General features: G+C 33.1%; 4 protein-coding genes across 4 annotated transcripts; 1 reads left to right on the forward strand and 3 right to left on the reverse strand.

The window, feature by feature from the left end:
• The first annotated feature begins 4,189 nt into the window (after window positions 1–4,189).
• On the forward strand, window positions 4,190–6,546 carry LOC125826533 (mediator of RNA polymerase II transcription subunit 28). Its single transcript, XM_049505887.1, has 4 exons — window positions 4,190–4,241; window positions 4,542–4,769; window positions 5,792–5,904; window positions 6,040–6,546. Exons 2-4 carry the CDS (start codon window positions 4,595–4,597, stop codon window positions 6,172–6,174), a joined length of 423 nt encoding a protein of 140 aa, XP_049361844.1. The 5' UTR covers window positions 4,190–4,241; window positions 4,542–4,594; the 3' UTR covers window positions 6,175–6,546.
• A 2,338-nt stretch (window positions 6,547–8,884) lies between these two features.
• Window positions 8,885–10,784, reverse strand: LOC125826520 (polyphenol oxidase A, chloroplastic). Its single transcript, XM_049505871.1, has one exon. The coding sequence runs from the start codon at window positions 10,782–10,784 to the stop codon at window positions 8,994–8,996; it is 1,791 nt and encodes a 596-aa protein (XP_049361828.1). The 3' UTR covers window positions 8,885–8,993.
• Window positions 10,785–12,353: 1,569 nt separating this feature from the next.
• LOC125826518 (polyphenol oxidase D, chloroplastic) lies at window positions 12,354–14,311 on the reverse strand. The gene has a single exon (XM_049505870.1). It carries the CDS (start codon window positions 14,300–14,302, stop codon window positions 12,509–12,511), a length of 1,794 nt encoding a protein of 597 aa, XP_049361827.1. The 5' UTR covers window positions 14,303–14,311; the 3' UTR covers window positions 12,354–12,508.
• Window positions 14,312–21,619: 7,308 nt separating this feature from the next.
• LOC125826517 (polyphenol oxidase B, chloroplastic) lies at window positions 21,620–23,564 on the reverse strand. Its single transcript, XM_049505869.1, has one exon. The coding sequence runs from the start codon at window positions 23,558–23,560 to the stop codon at window positions 21,761–21,763; it is 1,800 nt and encodes a 599-aa protein (XP_049361826.1). The 5' UTR covers window positions 23,561–23,564; the 3' UTR covers window positions 21,620–21,760.
• Window positions 23,565–23,818: the final 254 nt, after the last annotated feature.

Below are 23,818 nucleotides of genomic sequence, written 5' to 3' on the forward strand. Positions count from 1 at the left end.
GAATATATTATCCTAACTGAAATGTTCAAGACACGTACAAAGGTAGAAGTATGGAGGAAGACAAGCAAAATTAGAATTTCAATTATACGGACTTTAATTTTAAATAATAATTTTAAGTGATAATATTTGTACATATTTAATATATTTATTAACATATATACATTGTTTAAGTAAAATCTATTGGTTCAGACGAACTTGCATGTGGGCTACTAGCTTGCCCCTCGAGACACAAACAAACAACAATGATTTATCTACTGTATTTTTACAAAGTATGGTTCGAAAAAAGTAAGATATACGGAGATTCTATCTTTACCTTTATGTTGTAGAAATATTGTTTTTGATAGACCTCCTGCTCAAAAGAAAAGAGGAATTCAAAGCATGATTACATAAAGACATTAGAGCAATAAATAGTACTGAATGACAAAGAAAATATGTGATTTTAAAATATGATTATGTATAAAGAGGGGAGACTAGCCCTGTGCCTCTCCCACATGAAATACAACAACTCTCGGCTATCGACTCACCTTCTATCAAAATTCTCGACCTTCATCCTTTCTCTTTAGGGATCATGTCTTTAATATGCTTAAGTTGTGTGATGTCATATCTAATCATCTTTCTCAGTTATTCTTTGGCTTACCTCTACACCTCCTAGCTTCTATTATAGCCAAACTTTTATACTTCCTGACGAGCACGTCCACACACCTCCTATTCACATGCCCAAACCATCTCAACCTAGTTTCTCTCATCTTACAGAGGTCACTCTCATCTTGTTATGTGGATCTTTATTTCTCTAATCTTATCTGTTTTAATATCTCCACACATCCATTTAAGCATCTCTATCTATGATATATTCATCTTTTGAACGTAATCATTCTTGACTGACCAACAATTTGTCCCATATTACTGTATGACCACACATCCATCTCAATATTCGTATTTTTGACATATTCATTATGAATATGTTGGATCTTAAAGGTGCAACATTCACTCAAACATAATAATACCGATCTTAATATTAATCATTTTGTAGAACTTGTGTTTAATTTAAGTATATATCCTCCTTTATATAACATATTCCTAGCAATTTTTCATTTCAGCCATCTAACTTTGGTTATATATTTGAGTAACAACTTTGCTTATCATACTTTCTCTTGGAATATGGAACATAGACACATCAAATGTTGCATAACATACACCACAATCACGTCGAATCTCATGTTAATTAACCTCTATCATGTTTTTCTTGTGTTTGTGATTTAAGAATTGGTCAGGTTCTAGTGACCAGGCGCAATGTTTGAAGTTTGAATGTTGACCATGTTAAGCAATATTTATCGATAGTTCCTCTAATTAATTCATCGCTAAATAGTTTCTAGTCGCTAATTCATTGCCGAATGAAATAACAAACTCCTTCTATCCCAATTTATGCGACACTTTTCGTTTTTCGAGAGTCAAGCAATTTAAGTTTGATCGGGAATTTGCGCATGGAATCTTCAATTTTTTTTAAATGAAATTTATATGTTTGTAAACTACGTAAAAAGTACTACAAGTCACAATAATTGATAATTTAAAATGTTTAAAAGATCTATGAAAATTTTACGATCAAAGATAAATTTGTTTGAATCTCGAAATCTGTAAAGTGTCATATAAAATGAGACGGAGGGAGTAAGATTTTTGTTTTTTTAGTTACAGAACTTTGTCCCTTGTTAATTCCTTATTTTCTCGTAGAGTACTGTTGCAATTTGAATATACTTCATAGATTATAAATGTTATTATTTTTATTTAATGAATGATTCCATCGATACTCTTAAGCTCTTATCTTTCAATATCCATTTGGATAAAAAAAGTATTTTCAAACGAAAAATGTGAAAGAGTTTGGTCAATAATAGAATAATAATCTTTTATTTTTATTGACCGAAAATATATTTATTTTTTCTGGGTAGAGTGAGTTTCTTCCTCGTGCAACTTGTTTAATAAATATGAAAATGAAAAGAAGTGTGGATTATAAGTGATTTTTTCTTCCTCTCTAATTTGGAGTTGCGAGTACAATTATCATGAATGTCAAAATCTTCTTCTTTTCCTATTTTGCCTACCGCATTTCGTTGCTCATTGGGTGTCTATATTCGCATTGAAATTCAATTATTTTAAATTTGCGTTGTGTAAGGCTTCATTTGAGAGGAAACGCTCCCTACCAAGAACCTTTTAATACATAGAGTTCGAATTCGAGACCTTTGGTTAAAAAAGAAGTAGCCTCATCTACTATAAAAAATAATTAATTATTGATTATATATATATTTGGTGCAAAAATTCGCCAAAAAAGCGACGGACTAAGAGATGTCGTCCGTCCTTTTGTAAAATAATTTAATTTTTTTTTTTAATTTAAAAGCGACGGACAGTGTGGCAATTGGCGTCACTTTCCGTGCTTTTTGACAGTTTTTTAGTAGTGTCTGATTGTACCGTTAGTTTTAATTGGTAGGGGTTTAGTTTTAAAACGTACTCCCTTCGTTCCAATTAGTTGTCACTTTCCTTTTTACCTACATATTAAGAAATTATAAATAAGAAAATAATTTTATTAATTACACCTTAAAAAAACTTCTTAGAAATTTTACAAACTAATGTGAACAGTTCTAAAAAAAATTAGTTGCAAGGATGATATATGAAAAATCTAACTAATGATTATTGAGTTAGTAAGATGTTCAAGAAATAACTATTTTTAGTAAGATGATTAGCTAATATAGAACGAAGGGAGTAATAAGTCGGCTGTGGGCCAAATATAACCACAAAATTATGACTTATTATTTGGAAGCTTATGGTTTGAAGGAAAATTCGATGGGAAGCCAAAATTAAAGTCCAATTGTATACACTCAATTTTCAAATTAATAATAATGAATATACACACTTATTTTACTTTCTAGAGTTCTCAAAAGGGCAAAAGTCGTTAAAATAGGAAAAAAACAAACTTCGTTGATCGTTGATTTAAAGTCAACGAAATCACTACGTAAAAATATTTAGCTAATACTAAATTTAGTAGAAAATCCTAACTGAAATGTTCAGTAGACACTCATGCATATATAGAAGTAGAAGTATGGAGGGAGACGCAAACAAACAACAACAATTTATTCTGTGCTTTTTCGCAAAATGAGGTACGAAGAAGAGAGTGAAATGTAGATGGATTTTACACTTAATTTTATGATATGAAGAGGTTGTTTTCAATAGATCCATCACTAAAAAAGAAAGAGTCGAGAGAAATATTTTTATTTAGGGAAAAGGTTTATAAATACCCCTCTTCCACTTTTGGGTCTAAAAATACCCTTAAGGTTTATGTTTGAGCTCAAAAATATCTCCAACATAAAAAATAAATAAAAGAAATCACTTGACAAAAGTTTATATTTTTATATCATAATATAACACCAATTATGTTGTGTAATTTCAAGGAACTTATATTGGTAGAGACATAAATTTATTTCATAACCACAAATTATAAGGACATAAACTTCACTTTCAAAATGTCATGTCTTATGAAGTTTATAATCCACAAGTTATGCCTTACAAGACATAGTTATGTTCCTACAAAACCTTAAGGCATAACTTAGAGCCTGTTTGGATCAGATTATTTTAAGTGTTTTCAAGCCAAAATAGCTTTAACGCATTTTTAGAGTGTTTGGATAAATTTAAAAAAAGTGCTTATAAGCAGTTGGTTTTAAGACAAAAAAAAAACAAAAAATCATAAATTATAAATTCTAGCTTATGATTATAGGTCAAAAGCAATAATAAGCCCGTTCAAACAAATTCTAATTATTACTTCTAAACTTAATACCTTGCAAATTAAATACTACACAACTTCTGTCGGATAAGATAAAAGTTTTCCAAGCTTACACCTAACGAAATTAGGTCATAGCTAATGGTACTTTAACGAAAGAACAAACATCAAAGACTGTTATATTGGATAGCAAAAATGAAAGACCACCCGAAAATAGAAACAATTCGCACAAAAACTTGAAAATATCCCTACTATTTACCATGCTTATATCCAAGATGGGCTGGGCTAGCTGTATTGGGCGTGGTAGACTTTTTGAGCCCATTATACAAAACCCGAATAATGAACCCATTTAGCAGGGCATGTTATCCCAATTCATTTCAATTTCTCCATTATCTTTCCCCTTTAAACCCTAAATAAACCCAGCTCAAATACTTGTTCATCCAGGTTGAATTTCATAGCATCTGATTTTGAATTGCATCTCAAGTAAGGTAAGACACTCAATTTGTGCGTGAATTTTTGTATTTTTCATGTTCGTGTTAGTGTTTAATTTGATGTGTAGTTGTAAATTGAAATGGAATAGAATTGTTACATATTAAAGTTTTCGTACAGTTCTGAAATGTTGAAATTCCCGTTGGAAAATTGTTTTTCGGATATGAATTTGAGAATTAGTCAAATTTAATATCGAAGATCGAAAAATAGACTTTTTGGAGCAGAGTATTATTGTTGTAATTGAAGTGGTTGTGCCCTTATTTTGTTTCGTTTACTAATTGTCATGATAAATTATCAGCTGAACTTTGAAGTGAGGGCTGTTGTGGTTCTACATTTGCTTGAAAACACATGGCTGAGAGACATTCTGTTGATCAACAGCAAACTCCTGAATCACAAATGCAATCTCCTGCTTCAAGGGATGACATGATTGCGTGTGTTATGGCATTAGAGGCTGCTTTGCTTCCCTGTTTGCCTGCACGAGAGTTACAGGCGATAGACCGTTCAGCCCATCCTTATCATCAGAGTGAGTAAATTTTGGCTCATTATATAACCTGTCTTTTGCTTGAACAAGTAAAATTATATCTGGAGTCTTGTATCTACTGATAATCGTTGAAGGATGAGATTAGTTGTAATGCATCAGTCAGAAGAATGCAGCATAGCATAATTGTTACTCCTACACTCTGTATGCTTACTTTTGCTTGGCTGTCAAAATTTACTTTGGGTCCTCTGCTTTGAGCTGGAGTACTGTCAGAAAATTTAGCTATTTGATGATCTAAAACTCTCTGGGAATATTTTGCTTTTAAGTTGAGGTCTTGCTCCATTATCCATTTCAATACCGGTAAAGCCCTACTAGCACTGATCCAATGAAGCTTTTGTCTTGTTGGAGTTGGCTTTATGACCATGATACTAGGTCTTTGAATATTGCAATTTTCCTAAGCTTCTTAGTCAATCAATCAATCAGTCAACTATCCTTTAATCACAAACTAGTTTGGACTTTGGGTTGGCTGTATGAGTACAGAGTATTCCATGTCTAATACGATCTACTCGGTCCATAACATTCCAATTGTCAGTTATTTCTCTTAAAAGACAACTTAAGATTTTAAAACTAGATGCTCTTTTTATTCCACGCTTACCTCTACACTGATATACTAATCTCCTGCAAAACTAAATAATCTTTGCAAACACAATACCTAATAAAAGTGTTATAGTAACAACTAAATCCTTAATCCCAACTTTTAGCAATAATGGCTCTTAGTTACCTTTGTAATTTACCTGAGTCTACACTCTATTACTCATTTCTAGAGTTTCATCATATGTCCTGTAGAAATGGTGACACTTTCAGGTTCTGATGATGGTTCCCTAACACCCTAACACCTATGCAGGAATAAGGTTTGGATTTTTCCCTTTTCAATTTAGGCTTGTGTTTGTTTCTCTTTTTCCATTTTATTTTATTTGTTGTGCTAATTCATGCTTGTTCAAGTGTAGTAATTTTCATCGTTTTCCTTCTTTTTTTTCTGAATGAGTTGCAATTTTTTTGTTTCACAGTTGATGTTGAGAGGCATGCGAGAGATTTCATGGAAGCAGCTAAAAAGCTTCAACTTTATTTGATTGGTTTGCAACGCGAGGACCTGCCGTCCAAGCCAGATATGCTTAGAAAGGTAAGTTAGGGTAACAAGAAACTAAAATAATAGAAAAGAATTTTTTTTGATGATATGAGTTCTTAGAGTACTAGTGTTTCCCATGAATTTTGGCATTGTTAACGGAGTGTTGTGGATTCCAATTAATATGAACAGGAGATTGCAAAAATGGAAGAAGAGTTGAAAACAAAAACTGAGCTTATAAGTAAGCAGGAAAGACTGATCCAAGAATGGAGGAAGGAGTTGAACGATCAATTAGACAAACACAACATGGAGTTGGAAAGGGTGTAAACCTACTGCGGAGCTTATAAGTAATTTGAAACAAAAACTTAGCTTATTGTTTTCTCTGCTCTCATGCTGTATTTGAAGGCGGTAGAAGGCAACAAGCTCGCTACAGAGATGACTTGTTGCTACAACAACAACAAACCCAGTGTAATCCCACAAGTGGAGCGAGATGACTTCTTGTTAGTGTGTTTAAATGACAGGTTGAGGTAGAATGAGCATAGTTTGTTGACACAAGGCGGATAATTCAGAAGACATATAACTCATTGTTAATGTAGCTCACTGCGTATTATTTTCTCAACTGCGATGCCAATTCCCATACATCTTATTTATAGATGGAGAGTACATTGTTGAGCTTTATGTATGCCTAGCATGTTAGAAGAGTTTCAGTTTTACTGAGAACTTCATCTTCGTGATGTTTCTGCATTTTAAGGTTTTTCCTGCGCGCTGAACTCATTGCACTATGGAATTTCTATCTTCTATCTATTTTGTTGTTTGGAAGTTAAAAGGTCTGGATCCTTCACCACATTCTCTCCCTTGGTTCTTAGATTGTAAGTATATCTTCCCTTTGCTGTTCAACCAACACTAATACCTTGAGTCGATCATGTCATGCGCAACGTACATCAATGATAGCTTATTAATGTCAATTGATTTAGACTCCTCCTTCTTCTCAACTAAGAAAAAGATCGAGAGGGGCCCGAAAGCCCCAAAGAATGGAAACTGAATTTGATTCACTCTCTATTGTCTCTTAAATAAATAAAGCTTGCCCTGGGCCAGGTCTTTCCCTGGACGATAAGACTTTCCAATGAATAGCTAGGCTAGGGCTTATTCTGATTCACTTGCTATGGCATTCGTTGCATCAATTCCTTGCATCCCTAAAGCGATAACTTCTCTAATTTGTTGCATCCCTTGTGATCAAGTTACCCTTACCTTGAAATCAAGTTCTTATTCTAGTTTATATCAATAGTACAACTCGATAATTAATTAATAGTAATACAAGAGTTCTACACCTAACCACTACTAAGACTCATAATCAAGAAAAAAGTTTTCTTCAATTTGCAACTTGTACAATGCACTTGAACAGTATGTCAAAACTCTACAAAAGCTTTTGCTCGTTCACAAACACCTAGTAAACTCAAACTTTTCTTCACCTTGTATTCAGTCGATCCAATTTACTTTGCCCATCATCAAAACTTCGAAAGGCCCTACACACATTTGCAAATTAGATTATAGGAATATCCACTTAATTTACTTTTTTATTTCATTTTTGAATTCAACATCCACTAGTGGAGCTAATACTTTTTTACTTTTTTTCTTAAAACTTTTTCGTAATCCAAGGCATCTCGAATTGAAGGAGAAACATGTGCCTAATGGTATATTATAAAGTCTACTTGCTTTCTTTAATAAGACTTTTAATTCTTTTCAGAAATCGCACCTTTTTATTAAATTGTAGTAGTTGTTTTGATGTATTATTATCGACTGGCTAGTGGTGCAATTATTTATTCAATATATATTCCATTAGTAGCTGCTATCTGTTACTGAACAATTATAAGTCCACTTGCTTTCTTTAATAATAAAATATTATTGTCAGAAATCACACCTTTTCTTGAAATACTTAATCCATTCGTCCTAATTTATGTGAGATATTTTAATTTGACACGAAATTTAAGAAAAAAAAAATGACTTTTGAAATTTATGCTTTAAAATAAATCATAGATATTTGTGTGACTGTAAATCATTTTATTAAAGACAAAATAGACATTTTAAAAATTAAATTCTTACTAAATATGAAAACGTATTATTTTTTTTTAAATTGATTAAAAATAAAATTAAATCATATAAATTGTGATGGAGAAATCTTTATTACAGTAATTGTTTTTATCTGCTTATTATTGACTTGTGGTGTAATCATTCAATATATATTCCATTTGTAGCTGTTAATTACTAGTACTATATATTATAAGTCTTTGCTTTCTGTAATAATATAATAATTCTAGTCAGAAATCTCACCTTTTCTTTATATAAAATAATCTAGTGGGGTAAATATATTCAATACTATATGTTATTATTGTGTATGCTACATTATTTTAAGGTTACTAGTCCTTTCTAGATCCACATGCTATTCGTTCCTAATCTTGTTCCCTATTTTTTATTAAAAGTTAGGAGTCTCATATAAAAAATATGTGAATTATTCCAAGACCAACATATCATTCCAAAACTGAATACACTAACTAGCAAAAGTAATCGTTATAGCTAAAATTCATTGAATCATATCAAATATTTCCTCTCTCCCTAATTACTTGTTCACTTTTAAATTGACACAGTTATTAAGAAATCAATAATTAATATAGTGAATTTACCATTTTACCCCTATTAATTATGAAGTGGATGAATTAAAAACTTAATATTTTCAAGAAAGGTAGTTGATTTGTCAAAATGAACAACTAATTAGGGACAACTAAAAAAAGAAATGTGAACAAGTAATTAGGAATGAGTAATAATATGTGAATTATCCCAAGACCAACATATTATGCACTTGTAACATTCATTTTTAAAGCATTCTCAAAACTATCCAAAATGACTAAACAACACATTTAACATTTTGTATGAGATAAAACAAAGTGATTTTAAATTTTCAATAACAAAAGTAAATGGTTCTATGTGATAATAAATCGCTTTTATTCAAGGAAATTGGATTCATTCGTCTCAAACTGATTTCAACATGAAAATTAAAAGCAAACAAACAGACAAACCAATAAACAGAAACAGAATCGTAACAGATCATATCATTCAACTCATGTAATCTCAGCAGATTCACTCCACACTAATTAACAATCCGCAAGCTTGATCTCCACACCTCCAATGGAAATATCACCTTTCTTTGGTACCAGAGTCACCGCAATAGTCTCGTCATCTTCCAAACCAATGTCCTCCAACAGTTCTGTTATCGCCAACCGGAGAGTAGCAGTTGCAGTATGATTAGTATCCCCAACTCTGTGTACATGTGGTAAGCTAGTATAGCTCCCCGCGAACTCTGCCTTATCAAGCTCATTCGCATTCACATTGTTATCCACGTTCAGGAACACATCGAACCTTATGTAATCTCTGTTATCATACTTTATTTCATTGAACGTTAGCATCTCCTCTTGTGCATTTTTCTCCTGTTGAGTCCTTGACGAAGCAGGCCTATTGATGGAAAACGAAATTGCTTTATCGAGTTTAGCCAATGGGAATACCTGGCTTACGGGAGGAATTGAACTTGTATTCACTTTTTTCCCAGCTGAAGCCTTTGTTTTTGGCTTGAAGTTACGCCATGGGGTAGGCATTGGTTCGTAATCATATCCCATCTTCTTCGTGTCCAAACAGTCTCGGACTTTCACTTTGAAGGGATTTCCACTTTCATCATAGAAAAAGAACTCGGAGTTCAACCAATCTTTGTTTTGGATATCTGTTCGTTTACCTCCAATTGCTTTCCATTCTTTCCACATCCGGTCCACATTGCTGTGATGGCAATAGAAAACTGGGTCTAAACCAGCTGAGTAGAAATGACCCATGTCCTCACCGTTTGATGTTTTACCATCAGGCAAAATGGAACCTCGTCTTGTACCAGCCCAAATGTGTACAGGACTGTGAGGGATGACTTCAACAGTTCCCGGTGATTCAACGTCACTCCCGAGAGTGTAAGGTCCACCAAAGAACATAAGAGGACATGGAGCATTAGTTACCAATTGACGGTACATTAGCGTTAAGTTATTAGTCATCAACTGTAGTTGAGTTGTCTGAACTTGATCCCCAAAAGAACCGAGATCTATAATGGTTCCATTATGGATTTGTTCACCACGCCTTTCGTCATAAAGGGCAGTCCCTGGAATATCGAACATGGGAGGGAAACGCATGCCCTTTGGATGATCCCAATTCCAATATGGTAAAGCGAAAGTTGGATCATTGATGAGTGATCCCAAGATTCTTTCGTAGAAGTATAAGTACCATCTATGGAACGGGAAGAAAAGCCATGAGTTATGAACTTGTAACACTTTGCCATCAATAGCATAAGCACCGTTACAATAAGCACAATGTATATTAGCTTGTTGCTTAAACCCAATAGGATTTAAAGGTTGTGTCTTATCAAGATCTTTCATTCGACTAATCGCCAGATTGTACTTGGCAATATAGGCCTCATCAAGAGCATGAGCAGGGGGACGAATACGGAGCTTAGTCATAGAAGGGAACTTGTAATATGGAACTTTCTTCATATCTTTAGGCGTGGGAGCGCAACATCTGTATGGCACCTCCGTAGTTGCATTAATCTTTGCATTACTACAAGATGAGAGATCAGGAGGTGGAGCTGGAGTAGCGGATGCAGCTAATGGTATAGCATTAGCAACACCATAAAGACCACCTAAGCCAAGAAGAACATTTCTTCGATCAACAGAATTCGTTTCAACGTTTTGGTTTTGGTCACCGTTATTATTGGTAACCTTGCATGAAACTTTGAACGTTTTGTTACGTTTTCCATGGAGGAAAAGTTGAGAGGGCTTAGGAGTGGAACCTAAAGAAGTATTGGATGAAATGAAAGGAGTTTTGAGAGTGGTACTGCTACTATTACACAAACTTGCCATTGCTAGTTTTTGGATGAAGATTCATAGGGCTATACATTGCCTTATATAATGTGTCGGAGCCAAATAAAATATTACTCCATTTCAAACTTGATTAGAGGTAGCTCGATCACATATCGAACAATTCGGGATGTGGTAGGTGAGGAAATTTTTTAACAATATACTATATCATTTTAGTTTTATTAATACGAGATTCATAAGCATTGGTAATTTCAAAACATAATCATCATTAATACATCAAATCAAATCAAACCGTTGATAGGAAATAGTCTTAGCATTATTAATTCCATCATTTTTAACGCATCTTATTCAGTACTATATTTATACATTTTATCAAAACAACTCCAAACTCACCTAACAACTCTTTTCCACTCCAAAAGCACTATTTCTCTTAGGGGAGATAAGAAAAGAGGTGCTTTTAGTCATGACACAGATCTCAAAATTAGCTTTATATTTCGTGTTTTCTATGCAATTTATTCTTTTGTCAAAAGTCATTTTATGAAATTATGATGTTTCTTTTTGGCGCTTGGTTTAATTCCGTCTAGATTTTACCCTCTTCTTTTAAAAAATAATACAAGCTTTTTTTTTAGTCGGTTTAAAACAATGACTTTTTTTTTTGCTATATTTTAACTTCAACTTTCCACGTAACATATTTAAGATAACAAGACTAAATGACATTTTGGTATATTTAAGGTCACGAAATAGAAAATTCTTCTTTCTTTACTTAAACTCCATACAAAATCAAATTAGGTCATTATTCTTTAAATATTTTGACTAAATTACAAATTATTGACAAGTAGATGAGAAATTCATAGATAAAATGTACCCCAATTGGAGCAAGTTTAAAAGCTCACTTAATATATTTGGGACGCGGTAGGAGGGAAATTAAGAATAATAAGTGTGGGGAATTTTTAATAATTTTTTTACTTGGGAAGATCTGTAATAGACGAATCAAATATAAGTAGTGTACTACTTTTTTAAACAGAAAGATAATTTTGATATAATATTATATTATATTGATGTACATCTTTTGGAGTACACACTTGCACACTACCTTTTAATATTCAAATTATAAATAAGGAGACAACTTGGATTCTATTTTTACTCAAATATTTTTTAATATTATGAAATTGTTATCGAAAATAGGAAGAATTTTACCTATGTTCTTATTTTCATTAGTCGTCAATTTTTACTCTATCATTGTTCAACACCATTAAAACAAATAACATGTATAAATCTTTAAAGCAATCAGTGTGGATCTAAAGTTTTATTTAATTTTTGCTTATACTTGGTATATTTATTTTTAAAAAAATATTAACATTTAATTGTAAACTCGATAATATTATAACTAAATATTATGAATCATCCGACTCAGGAGCCATCACTATCATCACCAAATATAATTGATGTGTTTGTGAATTTAGGTAGTGGTGTCGGATTTTTCACTTAAAATATAAAAAGTAAAAACACTTCCGTGATCACTTTGTCCTGTTCTTCATATAGAAAAAGTGTTTTGGATGAGCTTATAGATTCTTAGTCGGGTTTGAATCGATGATCATCGTAATCAATTTCTTTTCCAAACATAATTGTAACTGATTTATTCTTGAATAACAACTTCAATGAAATCAAGCAACAAAGCTGATTTCAACATGAAAAAACAGAACAAGAAAACAAAAACAGAGCATCATCCATCAAAGTGTAATCTCAGCAGATTCAATAGAGACTAATTAACAATCTGCAAGACTGATCGTCGCACCTTCAATGGAGATACCTTCACCACCTCTCTTTGGCACCAGAGTCACCGCAATAGTATCTTCATCTTCCAAACCAATATCCTCCAACAGTTCCGTTATCGCCAGCTGGAAATCAACAGTCGCGATATGATTAGTCTCACCAGCTCTATGAACATGTGGCAAACTTGTATAACTCCCCGCAAACTCCGCCTTGTCAAGCTCATTCGCATTCACATTATTGTCCACGTTCAAAAACACATCGAACCTTATGTACCCTCTGTTATCATATCTTATGCTACTGAATGTCAACATCTCCTCTTGTGCATTTTTCTCTTGTTGAGTCCTTGACGAAGTCGGCCTATTGATGGAAAACGAAATTGCTTTGTCGAGTTTAGCCAATGGGAATACATTGCTAGCTGGCGGAAGTGAAGCTGTATTCACTTTTCCAGCTGAAGCCTTTGTTAAGGGCTTGAAGTTACGCCATGGTGTGGCAATTGGTTTGTAATCGTATCCCATCTTCTTCGTGTCCAAACAGTCTCTGACTTTCACACGGTAAGGGTTTTCATTTTCATCATAGAAAAAGAACTCGGAGTTCAACCAATCTTTATGTGTGATATCCGTTCTTTTCCCTCCTGTCGCTTTCCATTCGCTCCACATCCGGTCCACATTGCTGTGATGGCAAAAGAAAACCGGGTCCAAACCAGCTGAGTAAAAATGACCCATATTCTCACCGTTTGATATTGCACCATTGGGCAAAGTAGAACCTCTCACTGTACCAGACCAGATGTGGACAGGACCGTGAGGGATGTTTTCTATAGTTCCCGGGAGTTCAGTGTTAACCCCGAGATCATAAGGCCCGCCAAAGAACATCCGAGGACACGGAGCATTAGTTACCATTTGACGGTACATTAGTGTTAAATTATTGCTCATCAACTGGAGTTGAGTTGTTTCGACTTCATTGCCGAAAAAACCAAGATCGATTACTGCTCCATTTCGGTGACTTTGGTCACGTGTTATATCGAAAAGGGAAGTCCCTTCACGATCATACATGGCAGGAAAACGCATACCTTTTGGATGGTCCCAATTCCAATATGGCAAAGCGAAAGTTGGATCATCAATGAATTTTCCCACGATTCTCTCGTGGAAGTACAAGTACCATCTATGGAACGGGAAGAAAAGCCAAGAATTATGAACTTGTAACTCTTTGCCACCAATTCTATAAGCACCGTTACAATAAGCACAATGTATATTAGCTTGTTGCTTAAAACCAATAGGATTTAAAGGTTGTGTCTTATCAAGATCTTTCATTCGACTAATCGCCAGATTGTACTTGGCAATATACTCCTCATTAGCTTCATGAGCAGGCTGACGAACACGGAGCTTAGTCACAGAAGGGAACTTGTAATACGGAACTTTCTCCATATCATCAGGCTTAGGCGCGCAACAACTGTACGGCACCACCTGATTTTCGTTAATCCTGGCTATACTACAAGACGAGAGATCAGGAGGTGGAGCTGGAGCAGCGGATGCAGCTAATGGTATAGCATTAGCAACACCATAAAGACCACCTAAGCCAAGAAGAACATTTCTTCGATCAACAGAATTCGTTTCAACGTTTTGGTTTTGGTCACCGTTATTATTGGTAACCTTGCATGAAACTTTGAACATTTGGTTACGTTTTCCATGGATGAAAAGTTGAGAGGGCTTAGGAGTGGAAGATAAAGAAGTGGAGGAAGAAGTAAAAGGAGTTTTGAGAGATGTACTACTACTATTGCACAAGCTTGCCATTATTGCTAGCTTTTGAATGAAAATTCATTGGGCTATACCTTGCTTTATATAATATGTAAAACAGTATAATTATTCAATTTAATTTAGAGGCGGCTTCCATATCAATTATTCCAGGAAGCGGTAGGTGGGGAATTTTGAATAGCAGCCATACAATTATTAAGTTTTTGTTCTTAGAAGGATCTGTAGTAAACAGAAAAATAACTTAGTCTGGATAATAGTAGTATTTGTTAATCTCTTAGGGGTCTGTTGATAGATTTATTAGAGAATTTAATGTATGTATTAGTTATACATCATATTCAGTATTACAGAACATATAAGCAAACTATAGTAATAGCATTTAGTAATGGCCGTTGAAACATAATTGTCCTTAATAAATCAAATCAAAACAGAAGATAGGAAATAGTCTCAGGTAACTAATCTCAGTATTACTAGTAATATATTTTTTTCATTGCTCTGTCCAAAGGATAAGATATTTTATGAAGTTACTATGCTTTTTTTTTACGAATCAGAGCAACAAAGATATCATGTTTCTTCTTGAGCTTTTTTTTTTCTTTCATTTACGCTATTGACTAAGAACTTCAGTCTAGATATTATATTTTTTTTGCCATCATTTTGACTAGATTACAAATTATCAATAGGTAAATCATAAATTAATAGATAGAATATTTTCATTTAATATATTTGTGACTCCGGTAGGTGGGAGATTAAGAATAATAATTGTGAGGAAAATCTTAAAACTGGAGTTTTTAATCTTAGGAGATCTATAGTAGACGTCTAGACGAGTCAAAGAGTAGTACCAGTACTTCTCTACACAAAAACATAAATTTTATAAGTAATGTTAATCACGGGGGAAGTCAGAATTTTAACATTGAATTTTATGACACGATTTTAAAGGGTTAATAACTGAATTCTTGACCTAAATTTGTATATATTTTGTAAAAAAAATTACTATACAAATATATTATTTAAGCAAATATTGTTGAATTTGACGAAATTTGTAATCAGACTTCTAGCTCCACCCATGGTATGTTATATTACTGTAGATCTTTTGGCATACACTTGCAAACAATATTCTTTTGGAAAAAGTCTTTTAGTCGTGATGTCCATGTGGTTTCCCATTAGGAGATGTAGAGCTTTTAGTACCAGTTGTCGGAAATGAATGTTCATAGAAAGATAATTGAACCGTTGAGATAATACTTCCTCCATCTCATATTATAAGTCATTTTTTTTATTTGTATTTGCATTAAGAAATAAGGTAATTTTACCCTTATGCCCTTATTTAGTGTTTGTTTATGACAACTTTGTAATAAATGATGAAATGTTAGATTTCAAAAATATAAATGCATTTGGATGACTATTTAAATTTTACTTTTTGGAGCCAAATATTTTCACCAATTGATCCAAAAAAATTTAAAAATCAAGTTTTTCCACCTCAATTTACCTATATATTTTGTGTAAAATGTTTTTTTATATTTTTATATATAAATTCTTAAAGCAAGCATGACAACATCACAAAATATTCAAATTCCATTACTTCAAATTGATCTAAATTTTCCTGCTGAATCTGATGTTATTGATAGTGAAATTAGACGACAAATGAATTTTAGTTCTAGTTCGACAAATCATTTGTTTTTTTATTTAAATGGTGCATAACTCCTTTATTTGGATCTTGATTTTTCTCAATTTGGCCTTCTCATGTTTTGGTTGAGTCTTCTATTTTTACATCCTTTGAACTTTTTGAAATGTCATCTTCCTTGATAAAATTTGTTGAAGCTTCAACTTTCAAGATTTTTTTTGAATTTTTCTCACCTTTTATTTTTAATTTGTTTGTTGATATTTTTTTTTTCAAAATCAGATTTTATAGAATAAGTAGTGAATAAAGAAAGTAGTTAATTAATGAATGAAGTACTCTCCCAATGAAATTAATTACTTGTAGATTTCCTAGGTTAGTCAAAGTAAATACATTTTCAAGATTAATTAATTAATCAATCAAGGGTATAATGGGCAAAATATGGTAATTTATGCATAAATTTTATAAATGACATATATTGTGGTCCAGCTATTTTTAGAAATGGGTGACTTACAATATGGGACGAAAGGAGTATCTCATATAGTTATTTAATTATAAATTTTTATTTCAGAAATTTACTCAACTTTGATTTATAACTTAAAAGTCATTTAATTATATGATTGTTTTACTTATAAAGTCGTTGAATTTATTTAATTGATTTTTTGAATTAAAATTTGTTGAAATGAATTTTTATTTCTAATCCAACTTTTAAGAAATAAGAAAGTATTCTTTTAAATATAAATAAGGTCAATATTATATTTTTAGCAGGTCGGTCTGAGTGGGTGGGTCACTAAATGGATATATTATTTTTTAAAATTTTGGTTAGAAATAAAAATTTCATGTCAATAAATTTAACTTTTAAAAATCAATTAAATAGTTTGAGTGACTTTGTAAATAAAACAATCATAGTTGAGTGATTTTTGAGTTAAAAATCAAAATTAAGTGACTTTTAGAGAAAAAATCTATAATTATTGGTATTGACTGAAAGGTTCATAATTGAGTGACCATTTGTGCATTTAACTAGTAGAGTCAATTTTTTTTTAATTAAAATATAAGTAAACACGCGAAAATGCAAATAGTGTGTTGATCAATCCAATATTTCCAAAAGCACTAGATCTTCGCACTTGGTACACAAGCTAATCTTCTAATATGCTCACAATATTTCATTAACCTAGCTCACCGTCAAAACTTATGGTCTAACTATAATTTATTGAGCTATTCTTTAATCTAACAATTTGAAAAACCACAAACATTTCCTTAATTATATGCTACAATTAACTTACCTCATCCTATATGCAGGCGTGAAGTCATAAAAGGGGGAATGAAAAATATTACAACTACACCAAGTAAGGTAATGAAAAAGGCCACGGAAGTGACGTTACCCCAAATTATGGCGGGCACGATAACGGATACACAGGTACCTTCTTATGCATCCATAAAGGACCACTGTTTACTAAGCATAATCTTCAATATTTGTCACTAACAATGTCCAGGAAGCTTTTTACAAGCTCAAAGCTAAAATTGTTGACATACTCAATAAAGATGAGCCATGGTATCCTTCCTGTAAAAACTGCCACAAGAAAGTGTAGGTTATACAAGATACAACGACTTGTGAAAATTGCAACATCCAAAGAGTTGAGTATGAAATGAGGTTAGACTTGTCGACATAAGCTTCTGTGACATAATGGAACAGTAATGCACCTTTTGGCGGAAAAATCATGGTATTTGGAGGTGACTTTCGACAAGTACTACCGGTGGTTCCTAAATCAACACGAGCAGAGACAGTGGATGTAAGTTTGGTGAGGTCATATTTGTGGCCTTTAATGGAAAGATTCATTTAACATCCAATATAAGAGCAAGAGCAGATCCAAATTTTAGTGAATTTTTGCTTCGTGTTGGAAATGGTGAAGAAACCACAATACGAGACAATTAATACAACTGCCGCAACAAATGATGGTCCAAGCAACTGGTGATAGTAAACCAGAGGAATGCTTAATAAGGGAAGTATTTCCATCTTTACAACAAAACTACAGATCGTCAACGTATATAACTGAAAGGGCAATCTTAGCAAGTAGAAATTAATATGTAGATAATTTAAATGAAATGCTGATTACTCAATTCTCGGGAGAAACAAGAACATATATCAGCTTTGACTCAGCGGAAGATGATACCAACAATTACTATCAAGAAGAATACTTGAATACATTGACACCAAACAGGCTGCCACCACATAGGTAACATGTCCATACTGTTTTTAGCGTTGCAATTATAATATAACTGTGAATAGCTAAACTGGACGGAAAAAAAGTTGAGGTAAAATATTAAACAACTAATGTATATTTAAATATTATATATTAGGTTAGATTTGAAAGAGAATGCGCATATTATGATGCCGAGGAATCTGGATCCAGCAAATGACTTATGCAATGGGACACGATTAATTTGTAGAGGTTTTGACAACAATGTCATACATGCCGAGAATGAAGGATATCCTTTTAAATTTATTCGCAAGCAATTTCCAATATGTCTTTGTTTTGCAATGACGATAAATAAAGCTCAAGGTCAAACAATCCCTATTGTTGGATTGTATCTTCCGTAACATGTTTTCTCCCATGGAAAGCTATATATAGCACTATCGAGAGGAATCTCAATGACCACGACAAAAGTATTGGTAATGATTGAACAACCAGATACGACGATGGGCTCATATACAAAAAATATTGTATACAAGGAAGTATTAAGTAAGAGACGATTGTTATCTTTTAAAGCGTAATAAATTAGGAACAAATCCAACACATTGCATGATGTCATTGATTGTATTTTATAGGTTCGGTTGAAGAGGAGAAAAGTTGAGCATCAACATGCAATTTATGAAGAAAATACAACTATTGTGTAGAATTAGATATTGATAATTAGGATACAAATGACTTGCAAATCCACAACATGTTTTCTCCCATGGACAGCTATTGTAGCACTATCGAGGGGAATTCCAATGACCACGACAAAAGTATTGGTAATGACTGAACAACCAGATATGACGACAGACACATATACAAAAAATATTGTATACAAGGAAGTATTAGGTAAGAGACAATTGTTATCTTTTAAAGCGTAATCAATTAGGAACAAATCCAACACATTACATGAAGTCATTAGTTGTATTTTATACGTTCGGTTGAAGAGGAGAAAAGTTGAGCATTAACATGCAATTTATGAAGAAAATACAACTATTGTGTAGAATTAGACATTGGTAATTAGGATACAAATGTCTTGCAAATCCGCAACATGTTTTCTCCCATGGACAGCTATATGTAGCACTATCGAGGGGAATCTCAATGACCACAACAAAAGTACTGGTAATGACTGAACAACCAGATACGACGACGGGAACATAGACAAAAAATATTGCATACAAGGAAGTATTAGGTAAGAGACGATTGTTATCTTTTAAAGCGTAATCAATTAGGAACAAATCCAACACATTACATGATGTCATTGGTTGTATTTTATAGGTTCAGTTGAAGAGGAGAAAAGTTGAGCATCAACATGCAATTTATGAAGAAAACACAACTATTGTGTAGAATTAGATATTGGTAATTATGATACAAATGACTTGCAAATCCGCAACATATTTTCTCCCATGGACAGCTATATGTAGCACTATTGAGGGGAATCTCAATGACCACGACAAAAGTATTGGTAATGACTAAACAACCAGATATGACGACGGGCTCATATACAAAAAATATTGTATACAAGGAAGTATTAGGTAAGAGACGATTGTTATCTTTTAAAGCGTAATCAATTAGGAACAAATCCAACACATTACATGATGTCATTGATTGTATTTTATAGGTTCGGTTGAAGAGGAGAAAAGTTGAGCATCAACATACAATTTATGAAGAAAATACAACTAATGTGTAGAATTAGATATTGGTAATTAGGATACAAATGACTTGCAAATCCGGCAAAGTATCATCTATTTATAGACAACGTCATAAAGTTACATGCATCAAATTCAAGACGATTAAACGAGCATAATCGAGTATTGTTCAGAAACAGAAAATTGGAAACTGAGAAAGGTCCATACAAATTATTATCTTACATATTGAATATATTTAATAATGTAGTATGCATACAATTAAATGTAAAATTATGTATACGACTAATACTTACAACAATATATTATGACAAAAAAGTTAGCTTACTGTTTCAGACTTAATCACATGACAAGATGAGGCCACCACGTGCAACGCACGTGTAGTAAATCTATATATATATAGACTATAGTGTCAAGATCCAATTTCTTCATTCATTCCTACTACTCTTTTGTCCACTTCGTCCTATTAAAATAGTCTTGGAGCATTTTTGGATAAACTTATACTCCCTCCATTTCAAAAAGAGTGACCTAGTTTGACTTGGCACGGAATTTTAGAAAATAAAGAAGACTTTTGAATCTTGTGGTCCTAAATTAAAGTTGTGTCAAATGTACTAAATTGCCCTTCAATTTTATGGCTTTAAACATGCCACGTGGAAAACTAAAATTAAAATGTTACCAAAAAAGGAAAGAGATCATTCTTTTTGAAACAGACTAAAAAGAAAAGGATGTCATTCTTTTTTAAACGAAGGGATCAGTAGTTTATTAGTATAAGTTATAAGTTAAGATTTATTTTTTATTTTAACTTAAAAAATAAGTCATAAGTTAATAGATCATAAAATTATAATTTTGACGTTTATTTAAATTAAATATAATTAGTGATCAATATAATTATAGACAAGTACGTATCTGATTAAGTGTAATATAGGTAGATAATCATATCTAAATAATTACTAAGCTCTCATTTGAAATTTTTGCATGTAAAAATCTTTAGTCCATAGTCATCTAATGTTATAGATTAGGTCTCATACAAATAGTGTCTCCTCAACATAAATAAAGAAAAAAAAATCGGTTTATATAAAAATAATGGTCCACTTGTGATGCTATTATTTTTGTCTATTTACGCCCTCGACTTGAATATTTGTACAAAGATTAAGTAATTTCTACATGTTTTTTATATTTATATATAAGCAGTCCTCATTTTGCTAATCGGAACAAAGGGTCGAGCTATGCTTCCCTTTATTTTATAATTTCTGATTTATTAATATAAAGATCACTCTATCATACGCACGATAAATTAAATATAAATAAACTAAGACTCCTATTATGTATGCATCCAATATTTTTATTTTTTATTTTTTTGGGTTGACTTTTCAGTTTCATTGATATAAAAAAAGAGTTACATCATTGGGCCTAATGCCCAAGTCCAAACAGACAGAGAATTAATAAAGCAAGTAGTAAAGAAAAGGGCCCATTACGGACATTTTCCTTGTATTTCTCCCAACTCATCACTTTCCATTAGCTTAGGTTTCATGTATGCATCCAATAATTTTTCTTCTAGAGTGACAAAAATAATTTGAAAAGATCTAAATTTTTAATATGAAATGTAAGTGTCGGAAATTAGCTACTAATAATATAACATTTTAAACACATGTCATACTAATATTTTTGCAATTTGAAATAAATATCAATATTTTTGTCATTTGTATAAAATATTATTGTTTTAATCATATTTTACGCCAATCCTCATTATTTTTACATCGTTGATTTTATGTTAATGTCGGGACTTTTTTTTTTATATTTATTTTAAATGTCACCACATAAATGTCGTGATTAGCGTGAACACATACCACATGATAGTAGCTGATTTTATTAGTGAATAACAACTCCAAGGAAATCAAGGATCAAGCTGATTTCAACAGGAAAAGTTACATGGAAAAACAAAAGTAAAAAACAGAACAAGGAAACATAAACATATCAAAGTTGTAATCTCAGCAGATTCAATTGAGACTTAACAATCCAGAAGCTTGATCTCTACATTTTCAATGGAGATACCTTCACCACCTTTCTTTGGTACCAGAGTCACCGCAATAGTCTCTTCATCTTCCAAACCAATGTCCTCCAACAGTTCTGTTATCGCCAGCTGGAAAGTAACAGTCGCGGTATGATCATTCTCGCCAACTCTGTGAACATGTGGTAAACTAGTATAACTCCCCGCGAACTCTGCCTTATCAAGCTCATTCGCATTCACATTGTTATCCACATTCAGAAACACATCGAACCTTATATACCCTCTATTATCATATTTTATGTTGTCGAACGTTAACAACTCCTCTTGTTCATTTTTCTCTTGTTGAGTCCGCGATGAAGCAGGCCTATTGATGGAAAATGAAATGGCTTTATCCATCTTCGTGAGTGGGAATACCTTGTTCACTGGGGGGAGTGTAGTTGTATTCACTTTCCCTACTGATGCCTTTGTTTTTGGTTTGAAGTTACGCCATGGAGTTGGCATTGGTGCGTAATCGTACCCCATTTTCTTCGCGTCCAAACAGTCTCGGACTTTCACACGGTAAGGCTTTTTGTTTTCATCATAAAAGAAGAACTCGGAGTTCAACCAATCTTTTTCTGATAAATCCCTTCTTTTACCTCCTATTGCCTTCCATTCATTCCACATACGGTCCACATTGCCGTGGTGGCAATAGAAAACCGGGTCTAAACCAGCTGAGTAGAAATTACCCATATCCTCACCGTATGACGTATCACCATTAGGAAAAGTTGAACCACGTACTGTACCAGCCCAAATATGGACAGGTATATGAGGGATGTTTTCAATGGTTCCCGGGGCTTCGACGTTATTCCCAAGAACGTATGGCGCACCGAAGAACAAAAGAGGACATGGAGCATTAGTTACCATTTGACGGTACATTAGTGTTAAATTATTGCTCATCAACTGGAGTTGAGTTGTTTGGACCTTGTCCCCAAATGAACCAAGATCCATAACGGTTCCGTTACGGACTTGTTGATTACGCCTTTCGTCGTAAATAGAAGTTCCTTCACGATCGAACATGGGAGGTAAACGCATGCCCTTTGGATGATCCCAATTCCAATATGGTAAAGCGAAAGTTGGATCATCGATGAGTTTTCCCAATATTCTCTCGTAGAAGTATAAGTACCATCTATGGAACGGGAAGAAAAGCCATGAGTTATGAACTTGTAACTCTTTGCCACCAATTATATAAGCACCGTTACAATAAGCACAATGTATATTTGCTTGTTGCTTAAACCCAAGAGGGTTTAAAGGGTCTGTCTTATCAAGATCTTTCATTCGACTTATGGCCAAATTATACTTAGCAATATACTCCTCATCAACAGCATGAGCAGGGGGACGGATACGGAGTTTAGTCATAGAAGGGAACTTGTAATATGGAATGGTGTCAAAGTTAGTTGGCATAGGAGGGGGGCAACAAGTATAGGGTACTAGTGGACCATCCGATATGGTGGCTCTACCACAAGTTTTGAGATCAGGGGATGGTATAGGAGTAGCCGATGCTGCTAATGGTATAGCATTAGCAACACCATAAAGACCACCTAAGCCAAGAAGAACATTTCTTCGATCAACAGAATTCGTTTCAATGTTTTGGTTTTGGTCACCACTATTAGAAACTTTGCATGAGACTTTGAAAGTTTTGTTACGTTTTCCATGGAGGAAAAGTTGAGAGGGCTTAGGAGTGGAACCTAAAGAAGTATTGGATGAAATGAAAGGAGTTTTGAGAGTTGTAGTAGTAGAACTACTATTGCACACACTTGCCATTGCTAATAGCTTTTGGTTGATGAAGATTCATATGGTTCTAACCTTGCATTATATAATATGTTGATAGTAATAATTAGAGTACAAGTTTAGAGGCTCACCTACCACTCCAACTTATATTCACGTGGTAGGTGGGAGATTTTTAAGATAATGTGTGGGAAATCTTTAATTTACACATTTTTATTCAAATAAGAGAGTACGTACTTTATTTCAAAACAGAAGGATAATAGTAGAATTAGTGTAGATCATGTGAATAGCTCA

Source organism: Solanum verrucosum, unplaced genomic scaffold, assembly GCF_900185275.1.
Source record: "Solanum verrucosum unplaced genomic scaffold, falcon-dt-bn FXZP01000060.1, whole genome shotgun sequence".
NCBI lineage: Eukaryota > Viridiplantae > Streptophyta > Magnoliopsida > Solanales > Solanaceae > Solanum > Solanum verrucosum.